Raw genomic sequence first — 11,358 nt, forward strand, 5'->3', positions numbered from 1 at the left:
CAATTTTACTTGAAACCCCCCCCCCCCCACCCCCCCCACATACATTTTATGAGCACGCCCATGCTAGCGCTTGATATCAACATTCAACCATATGTGTCGACATTCAGAACTAATTTTACACTTATACGTCTGTAATCGGTTAGTTGTAATACTGCCGCTTGGAGCGCTACTGGTTAACTTTTGCTAGTCATTTCATTAACGCCTTATCAGATGCCGATGGGCAACCTGTATATCTTTAATTGTGGTTACGACGTTTGAGAGAAAATTATACGGTAAGGTGTGGTGGCCCCACTGCAACTGGCTCCTTTATTTCATTACGTATTTTTCATGGCGTGGCATCGTGTTTTTCGTCAATTTTCGTTCGTTCGCGTCTAAATTGTGATCGTATAATATTTTTTATGTCGTTTTCCTGTATCGTCGCACATGTTCCCTAGACATTGAAAAAATAATATAAAATACTGTATAGCATATTATACATCTCGTTGATCGATGTGCACTTCTACGTCATTATCACTACCTGTCTTATATGTCTTATATGTCTTATATGTCTATATGTCTTCAGGTCAGTTTTTTATATTATCCAGTAGGTAGCCATTTATTCAATATTTGAGTATTCACTATTGCGGTATGTGTTTTAAGTTTCTGACTTGTAAGTACGTTTCAGTTTCACTATCTATATTCCAAATCTAAATATTTGTTACTTCACGTCTTCTCAATTGACTACCTATTAATACAATTTTAAATAAATCAGTGCGAGTTGTCTTTATTATTATTTTTATTATTCAATTTAATTTTTTTAACGATGGCTGAAGTCGTAGATGACATAATTAAAACCTTAAACGGAACAAGTGGTACGGACCCGGAGTCTGTAATACCGGCCACTACCGAAGGTATGCTGATTGCATACACCAGTTTAGTGGTCATGTCTTTAGTGCCTATATTCTTTGGCTCATTCCGATCAGTAGAGATACACATTAAAAATGAAGTGAGTATTTAAACTAATTTATTTTTAATTAGCCATTATGCTAATATCTTGTTTCCTATTCCAGAAGAAAAAAGAAATACCTGAGTCCATGACAGAAAAAGATGCAATGATGTTTCCAGTGGTTTCTAGTCGAAGTCTGTTTATGATTTACATTATTTTAAGGGTATAACATATAGTCTTACAGATAATAATATTATGCTAATTCGTTAATGTATTATTTATATAGAAAGTATAATATCTATCTTCTTTATTTTAAATATAGGTATTTTCTGAGGAACACATAAATCTATTATTGACTTTATATTTTTATGTTCTTGGAGTGGTACTTATAAGTGATTTTATAAGGTAATGATCTATTACATTATTTACAAGATATTTAAAATACAAACTATTGCCACAATATATTTATTTTTTTTTTACTTAGTACTAAATTCTATGCCATATTACCAAAAAGTATACCTATAATGAAATACCAACTGCAGTTGACAAAAGGCACCAGTGAACATGATTGGATTAATGTAAAATTTACACTACATGATGTGTTATTCTGTGTAACGTGTGCAACATTAGGAACGTTTTACATAATTAGCAAGGTATTATTTTATTTATAGTTATGTCCTAGTATTAACATATCTATTTATATATTTTTTTTTTCATTTTAGCATTGGATTGTAAACAATATATTTGGATTGGCATTTGCTAAAAATGGAATAGAATTGTTACACTTCAAGACCATTAAAGTTGGATGCATCCTCTTATGTGGTCTATTTGTCTATGATTTATTTTGGGTGTTTGGTAGCAACATTATGGTTACTGTGGCCAATTCTTTTGATGGTCCTGTCAAACGTTAGTTTTAAAACTAATAATATATCATTTTTTTACATGAAATATTCTAATTTTTACACATGCATAATGATACACTTTATTTCATTCTAATTTATTTATACTTTATTGCAGTTATATTTCCTCAGGATTTATTGGAAAATGGTATTTTGGCTGCTGAAAACTTTGCTATTTTAAGCTTAGACGATATTATTATCCCAGGAATATTTATTGCATTTATGTTAAGATTCGATCATAGGTATATACTTTTATTTATTTAGTTTGTTAAATTAAAGAGGTACATTTTAATATAATTTTTTTATTTTACAGCTTAAATCGTAAGACAAATACATATTTCAATGCGACTATTTTGGGCTATTTTTTGGGATTTCTTACTACTGTATTTGTCGCGCACATATATAATGCAGCTCAGTCAGCTTTATTATTCTTGGCACCTGCATGTTTAATTACTCCTATGTTGGTGGCTTTTGTATGTGGAGATCTGAAAACTTTATTCAGGTAATGTTAACATTAAAAGTATGCATATAAATAATTGTTTATGTTATTAAACATTACTATTATTGAGCTAATATGTTTGATTTTATTTGAATTTTTAAATTATTTGTATGAAGACAAGTATAAAAATATTGAACAACTGATATTGTTATAATGTCTATAATTGAATTAACTTATGATGATGAATAAAATATGATATTTTGGCGACGAGCACAAAAGATTAGATCAACCGGGGTGTCTGTGACATTCAGTCTGGTGTTCAGGCTCTGTTATATATTAAGTAGATATGCAGGTGACGTACTGACGTTACTAAGTAAATTTTGACAGTCTTTTGCGATTTAGTTAACGATACCTGATGTCAGTTGAGATGAACAACCATAGTGCGCGGTACTTATGTGTGTCGCCACAGTATTTTAGTATTTTGAATTTTAAAACCATGATGACTTTATATTTGATAAAAAATGCTCTTGTAAAGAATGTATTTTTATAAGAAAAATAATGTATTAAAAGATACATAAATATTTTACAGTTATGAAGAACATAAAATGGAACCAGAAAATTGAAATAATGTAAAGGTCAATTCTATTATTTCTCATGTTATATTAAATTTATGTTTTATTTCCTCGACATTAGTATTATTTTTTTTTTTTTTGTGAAATTTATTGTATTATGATATATGTGTATTCATAATTTTTTTTAACTGATATATGGTATGACTGATTTTGACATTGTTAAATGTAATCCTGTATTATTTCATATTTGTATTACTAATTTATCAATTAAATAATTATTAACATCATTTTATGATTTTTAATTTGAGTGTTTTTAAATTAGTTTTCAGTCCAGTAGGTAATATTATACTAAATGATTACCCAGTAGGTACAGTAGATTACGTCACCCGGTCCGGTAGGTGGTAACTGGTAGGTCACATACTAAACGATTACCAATTATTGTTTATTATTCAAATGCTTGTTTGTAGCTTAGATATGATAGATGTATAATGTAATAATGTATAAATTGGAGGATCCATTTTCCATTAAATTTGATGTTGAGAGAGTATTAACTTCAAATACATGACACTTAAAAACAAATTTTACAAATTTCCATACGACGACCATACACAAAATATAAAAATAATTTGTCAGGGCAATAAAAAATAAATTAAATTGATGTATTCAAATGTACTTATTCAGTTAATTATTATTTAAAATAAATTAATTTACCAATATAATACGAGTACATTATTGGTACACTACTTATGCTATATTATTATAATATCATTATTCATTATATTTAACTCTTCCTAATTATAGCTTTATAAATGTCTTTTTGTGTGATATACTTTTTAATTCTAAATATAAAACATGATTTTTAATGTGCAATTGGAATTCAGATAATTTTTTATAAATATCTACTAACTACACTTTGTTAGATCAATTCTAATAAAATGCATGTTTTTTTTTTCTCTGTTTTGATTAAATTAACAAAAAATATATGTTTATGTTCTTTCAGTTATAAATTAGCTTAATCTGGATTTTTTTTATAAAATTGTGTTTATATTTTCTTGACGTGTTATCACTTATTACAGTTTATGATGATTCTATCTATTAGTGAAATCATATTTTGTAAAGTTAAATACATCTACCCGTGTATAGATATGTGTAATATATATTATACATTCTACCAATAGGTATTAATTCTAATTGTATAAATATTTTTTTTTTTTTTAATCTATTTGAAAACTTGTTGCATGTATTTTGTTCTTAAGATTTATTATTTAAAATAAATTATAATTTCCAATTCATTTGGTTTTAATAATAATTTTTACTTCAGACATGATAATATGACCTGGTGATTTAATCCGATCTGCTTAATCTATATGGGCCATAGCATATCCTGTCAAAATTGCAAAGAATGTACCACTCAAAGGAGTGTTTGGAACAACTCTGTGACAAAAAAGTTCAATAGTTTCGTTATAGACGTGGTACATTCATAAAAAAAAAAATGGCTTGTTATTCTGTAAAAGAACATTATGTTTTCCATACAAATTAAAATAATAAATATAGGTAGTTATATGATATGTAACGTGTGTCTGCAATACTGGGTACACTCTATTACTCAATACGCTATACATATATTAGAATTCTGTCTTTGGGAGATTGATGATCCAACAGTCTAGATTCATGTTTCGCAAACAGAATTCAAAAATATGTATAGACTAGAGTACTGAGTAATATGAGTAATTTTATTATATAGTATACCCTGTTTTTGCCGACACATGGTATATTATATACAAAAAAATATAGTTACAACACCTGAACTTCCTACGGCCTACACACAGACTTCTATACTACCTACACCACTGTAGTTAATTGCATCACTGCAAACAAATACCTGAATGAAAAATATTCTTACAATGATACATAATACCTAGATGTTATGAAGCATTCCTATATTCCTATAGGTACCTAGTTACTAGTTATAGTTTACAATATGTATGTAAGTCAACGACCAACGTCACTTTTGCACATCTGTTTGCATTTAGAGTTATAGGAGGTTAGTCGGTTGATAAAAACGAATTCGGTGTAAGTGTACTGTGCTCAACTTCACAAGCCTGCAACAACTCAACTTATATCATTAATTATTTGTACAATACTACAATAATATGTACATTATCCGATAATCATGAGCTGGAGCAATTAATATTTGATTTATTATAGATATTTACCTAATAGTTGATTGTACATTATTAAAATTGTAAACATTATATAAGAAGTTAAGAAAGGGACCTAATACTTTCATATAGTTTTTACAGTAAAGTTAAAAAATCGTCGAATTTGGTAAATTTATTTTTAGATATGTCTCGTGTACTTTTCACAGTGCTTTGATTTTAAATTACATATTATTAAAACGCTCTAAATTTAAATTTGTAAATCCATACTAATATTATAAAGAAGAAAGGTTTGGATGTTTGTAACAAACAAACTCAAAAACTACTGGACCGATTTCAAAAACTATTTCACTGTTAGATTGCTGCATTATCCCTGAGTAACATAGGTTATTATAAAAAGGGTAAATTAAAACCCGGGGAGGTGCCCCAACAAGGATTTTAAAATGTACGATGGAAATGTTTGTTTGTCAATGGTTGCTATAATAAGTAGCAATAATACTTGTTGCTATATGTTAGCTTTGGTTATAGGAGAAATAATTAGTAAAAATAAGTATTCATTTATTAGTGGTTGTCATTGGTTATTCGGGAAGATCAGGTACAAGCATGCATAAAATCGAATTATCGCACATTGCCTACCAGGGTGGCTGAGTTGTATGTACTGGCGAGTTACGCCCAAAATTAATTGAAGAATCACAATTTTTTTAATTATTGTCATTTTTTACGAGCAATGAAGTATAAAATAAATAGTAAATAGTAAATTTTTGTTTCAGTCAAATTTGTTTATAAATGCCAATAATCTATATCTATATTCTATTTATCTATAATACTGCCCATATCTAAACTTCAGCTATATAATCTATACTGTTGTCTCTTATTATAAAGATTTGGATGTTTGTAACGAATAAACTCAAAAACTACTAGACCAATTTCAATAATTCTTTCACTAATATAATGCTACATTATCAGGGCGGCTTACATTTAATAAAGTTTAAGAAGTGGTAAATCCACGTTTATTTAAATTGTCACGGGCAACACCGTACAGGATCTGCTAGTTTATAATAATTTTGTATATTGGGTATGATAAAACATAAAAACAATAAATATTGTCGTACTATAACTAGCCGTAATATAAAGGTAAATAATTAATTTAATAGTACCTATTTTCTACCCGGTGTGCGAAATCCCATGTAATAGAAGTCACATAGTTATCACACTGATACTTGTGAAGTTACAAATAAGTGCCTATTTACTTTTTTGAGATGCGACATGGATACCAAGCGCCAGGTTGAGTGATGGTACAAATGCGATATCAAAATGTGATTACTGTAGGATGTCAATAAAGCCTTCTATTGTATATTTTATAAACTACCTAAAAACTGCACAAGGTAATACATATTATGTGACTACTATAGAACATCATTCATGTTACATTATACAAACTACTCATAGACGACCTATAGAAATCATATAGTATTAAATCATAACAGCCATGTGTTGACACAAAAAAAACTTCCATTAGAGGTCCATGTTAATTACCAAAATATTATCCCCACTGTTTAAATTGAATGCTCTTTATAATCACACAACGGAAGGGAGGGAACACAATTTTCAAAAATTCAGCTAATTTTTGCCCAGTTATTTACATTATTATAAAATAGGCACCCAAATAAGTAGTGGATAGTGATACCAAATATATGACTCACTTCAGCAGCTCCAAAACTTTCACACAATGTTATTCACACTCTTAATATTTTGGTTATAACAACATTAACATAATATCTAAAAAATGTTTTAAACTTTAGATATTAATTAATGAAATAAAAGAACATCATTATTACAGTTAATAAAATAAGATGTTTATTATTATGAGGGTAAAATAAATAAAAAATTAAACAAAATAATATATAAAGTAATATAATTAGTTACAATATTGAATACAGCATATTTTTATATTTAAAACAATTGTATTTAATTATTTATTAGGTACATTAAAAAAAAATATAGTAGGTAAAGAGCTCCTACTTTTCAAATTAAAATGTGGAATATGTTTGATGCTGTGTTCTGTAGAAGAATGGTACAGAGCAATTAATTCTGCCCTGGCGACTAACCACGTAACAGTGTGGAAGTTTGTAAACATATTAAAACGAGAACAAGGCCTGTAGGAGGCCAAAATTTAACAACAAACAGCTGGAGTACCTGAACCAAAAATAAGGTGGAAATATAAAAATTTAAACGAGCGATTAAATACTGTAGTAAAAAGATATGATGAAACAATTAATAATAAACAATATTTAAAATCAACAGATCATAACTTGGTATTATAATTATACATATATTAATATTTTTTCTAATTTTTGATGAAAAATATATTTAAAATTTTAATATTTATTAAAACATTTTTATTTTAACTTGGTTTTACAATTATATGCATTTTGTGTTCTATAAAATGTGTAAATAATAAATGTATTGTATTAATATTTTTGTAATTTTTATAAAAAAAGGTTAAAATTTTAAACTATTATTTACGTGGGGTATTTTATCATGGATATTTTGGTTTTGATTTGTTTTGAGCTGTTTACGGGCAATTCTAGTTTCCAATTTTATTCGTGAATTCTATGAATGTCAATAAAACTTTATTTGTTGAGTAAAAATACTTGAAAATTTAATACAAGGCTCCTACTATATTGTTACAATGACATTTGAAAAATATTAAAAATCCTTAGTAACAGTTTTTTTTTATTAGCATTTAAAGTTCAAAAATTGACATAATATGTGAAAACCACGAAAATTAGCAAATTATTTTGAGTTAATAATTCGTAAAAATTTTTCTTTTTAGAACTAGGATTTTAAAATGTAATACAAGATCTATAGGATAATCTATCCTTTATCAAAAAAAAAAAAGGTGGGTAAGTGGATGTCGCTCTGCTGTACAGTAGGTTAGAAGTGGGTCACTGTATAATGGACAGTATTAAATTTGAATTCAATGATATAATATCACTGTATAAGAAAAACGATTCTGAGCGGAGACTGTATATCAGTCTATGTATTAGTCTTATACATACTTATCTATGGTATTAAAAAAAAATTGACCTATAATAGGTACATATAATAAATTCCAAATTAATCATATCATATTATTTATTAGGTACTTATAACGCGTTATACATCAACAAAAAACCGTGGTACTATCATAGATATATAATAGTATACTTTAGAAGTTTCAAGTACCCACGAATAATATTATACAATCACAACAAAATAACTAAAATAGTTATCCTAGGTTTTTAATATGTAATTTCGTCCAAATTTGTACTTAAAATGACTATAAAAATAAACTGCGTAAATGTATTTTTTAGATTTTTTGGTAACAGAATTAATTACTTACGTGGAATCTTGTTTTAAATTTTCAATTCTTAGATACAAAAATTGAACATTTTATAAATTTTTAACTACAAAATAATTTTTCAAATTAAAATTTGATAAATTTTGTCAAAATTTGATCTTTAAATGCTTATAAAAAAAAATTGTACCTATGTATTTTTAATATTTTTCAACTGATATTGTAACAATATATCAGGAGCTTTGTATTAAATTTATACACTTTTTGGCCCAACAGATAAAACTTTATTGATAATTATAGAAAAAAAAAAAAGAGTCAAAAAAGAGTCAAATTATTTTAAAAATTTTATCGTATATATAAAATGCTAATATAAACATTCAGTGAAATTTTCAAGTTTCTACAGTCACTCGTTTTTTAATTACAACAAAATAAGAAAATCGTTACGTAAGAAATCGAGTGAATATCAAATGTTGTAAAAATATGAATTTCAAACGCCCATAAAAATTTAATTTGAGTTTCTTATAGACATTTTAGATTCTGAGTGGAACGATGAATGTATTGATTTTACAATGATGTGTGTTTTTTTATTTTTTTATTTTTTTTGTTTTTTTATTTATGGTATGGTATTTGTTATTGGTATCTAAAATATTCATAATAAACAAACAAAAGAAATAAGTGTATATAAGTAAACGTATGCAAGTATATTATTATAGGTTGGTACTTATATTATAATGACAGCTATAGTGTCCTTTTATTTTTATCAAATAAAAGCTTGAGAGTTGAGCAATACTTGGCCGCATTATTTTCCTTACAAGGTTATACTATATAGCAGGGATGGGCAACTGGCGGCTCACGAACCATTTTTCACTGGCCCATGCTACATGTCAATTTAGTTTATAAAAATTTAAATTGTTAAGATTTTTCTGTATTTTATTTTATTGTATTTATAAAATTATTAAAATCGATACAATGTTAATCGTCAAACATAGATATAAATCATTATCTAGTATTGAACTATTAAATGTAAATAATATTATATTATTTATAAGGATATAGCTAGGTGGATAGTGGATACCTTGGGGTATAATTAATATTAGATTTTTGTATTTGCTTTCTATGTTCTCTGGCCCGCTAGATTTTTGCACATTCAAAATTGGCCCTCTAATAGCATTGAGTTACCCATCCCTGCTATATAGGAACATATTAAAATTGCGTGACAATATAACATTGTATTTTCATCGTGAATATAGGTACCTAGTAGGTATATTAATATATTACCACCACAAATTATGATTATGTATATACTGCACACTAGGTACCTATACCTACAATTTGTATTATGTTATGACTTAAGTATGCATTTATGACCCATAACTAATCGGCACAATACTACAGTGATAATAATATATGAATTGGAATTTTCTTTGAAATTTGTACAGCTGTACAATTGTACACCTATTATAATATACTGGCCTCTAAAAGCGATAAATTAGTATTTTTATTTCTTAATTTTTGACTTTCAGGTTTTAAATTATCATATTTCAAGACATTTTTTTCAATTTTTTATGAAAAATTGGCATAAAATAGTATATATTTATTGTTTTTTTTTAAGTTGATGGTACTTACTGAATTTTACATTAGTATGCGACAAAATAGTTTAATTTTACAAATTGAGTATCTCCGTTCAATTTTGTTTTGTTGCTTTTTAGGGTTCTTTACGGTAAAACGGTACCCTAATACTTAATACTAAGACTGTCCGCTGTCCGTCCGTCGCCAGGCTGTATCTCACGAACAGTGAAAGTTAGACAGTTGAAATTTTCACAGATGATGTATTTCTGTTGCTGCTTTAACAGAAAATACTAAAAATCCGTCAGAATATAAAATACATATAAGCAGTGTTGCCAACATGTATTATAACACCGGTCGTGCCCTAAATGGACCGTTGATGGCGGTGGAGCTGGCTGCGGGCTACCGGTATTATATAATATACCTACCTCGGTTCATGGTATCTTTGGCAACCATAACCTCGGTGTGCCTACGTCTTTCGCGCGACTGCGCGCATTAAATATTATAATAGATAATGGTATGGAACCCTTCTCGCACTTGGCCGATTTTTGTATAATTGTTATCAAAAACATTGTTTATGGTCACAAAAAATACATAATTAACTTTTATAAAATTATTACAGTGTAAAGTCAATTATGATAGACATAAAGACGTTGGAAAACATTTTCATATAGGTCTATACTGGATTGTCATTAAAGCTATGAAATTGAGTGAATACGCAGTAAGTATGTGGAAATTAAAACCAAATAACTAAGAAAATATGCAGTTGGTAAATACATGGCAATATGGCGTATTAATATAATATTATACCTATTGCATTTACTCTATATGACTCTTTAGGATGGATGTGTAACGCACCGAGTTTTTTTCACAGGTTTAGACAACGTTTGTTGACAAAAGTGCATTTTGAAGTTTAGTTTAATTTAAATTATCTATTAATTTAATATGAATAATCAAATATTCATATTTTATAAAATGTCTTAATTACTAATGTCTAATACAGAACAATAGATAATTTAGATACATTTTTTAAATGTTTTGTTGATTATTGTTATTATTGGAAAGAACTAGATTTAACAAGTAGGTATACACATAAGTACCTAATACAAATCGTATTTACTAATGTCTTATAGTAAATAATAACAATGGCCCTAAGATTTAGCTATTTTACCATTTTTACCAATATTTTTTTTTACGTAAATTCTCCATCTCTAGGTCATTATCCCCTTTGCCCCGCCACTGTTTAAAATAAAAAAGGTCAAATTGTTTACATAGCCCGAGTTTGTCCCAACATTTTAGAGTTAAGTACCTATACTCAGGGTGCTTCCAAAAATGTATATTATATTATATTTTTTGTTAAAAGTCTATTTTCTGTAAGCGACACTTTCGTAATAAACGACACAAGCTGTATAGTATTGTGGAGGACGCTCTACTGTGTCAATATATTATAGAGTTTTA

At 27.6% G+C, this 11,358-nt stretch overlaps 2 protein-coding genes across 2 annotated transcripts; both read left to right on the forward strand.

The window, feature by feature from the left end:
- Positions 1-291: 291 nt before the first annotated feature.
- Positions 292-1,154, forward strand: LOC115033238 (minor histocompatibility antigen H13-like). The gene is made up of 2 exons (XM_029485470.1): positions 292-985; positions 1,050-1,154. The coding sequence occupies exons 1-2, from the start codon at positions 803-805 to the stop codon at positions 1,152-1,154; spliced, it is 288 nt and encodes a 95-aa protein (XP_029341330.1). The 5' UTR covers positions 292-802.
- LOC100165471 (minor histocompatibility antigen H13-like) lies at positions 1,056-2,942 on the forward strand. The gene is made up of 6 exons (XM_029485471.1): positions 1,056-1,148; positions 1,248-1,578; positions 1,648-1,831; positions 1,943-2,066; positions 2,138-2,326; positions 2,853-2,942. The coding sequence occupies exons 2-6, from the start codon at positions 1,450-1,452 to the stop codon at positions 2,884-2,886; spliced, it is 660 nt and encodes a 219-aa protein (XP_029341331.1). The 5' UTR covers positions 1,056-1,148; positions 1,248-1,449; the 3' UTR covers positions 2,887-2,942.
- Positions 2,943-11,358: the final 8,416 nt, after the last annotated feature.

The sequence above is a fragment of the Acyrthosiphon pisum genome, chromosome X (assembly GCF_005508785.2).
Source record: "Acyrthosiphon pisum isolate AL4f chromosome X, pea_aphid_22Mar2018_4r6ur, whole genome shotgun sequence".
Classification (NCBI taxonomy): Eukaryota; Metazoa; Arthropoda; class Insecta; order Hemiptera; family Aphididae; genus Acyrthosiphon; species Acyrthosiphon pisum.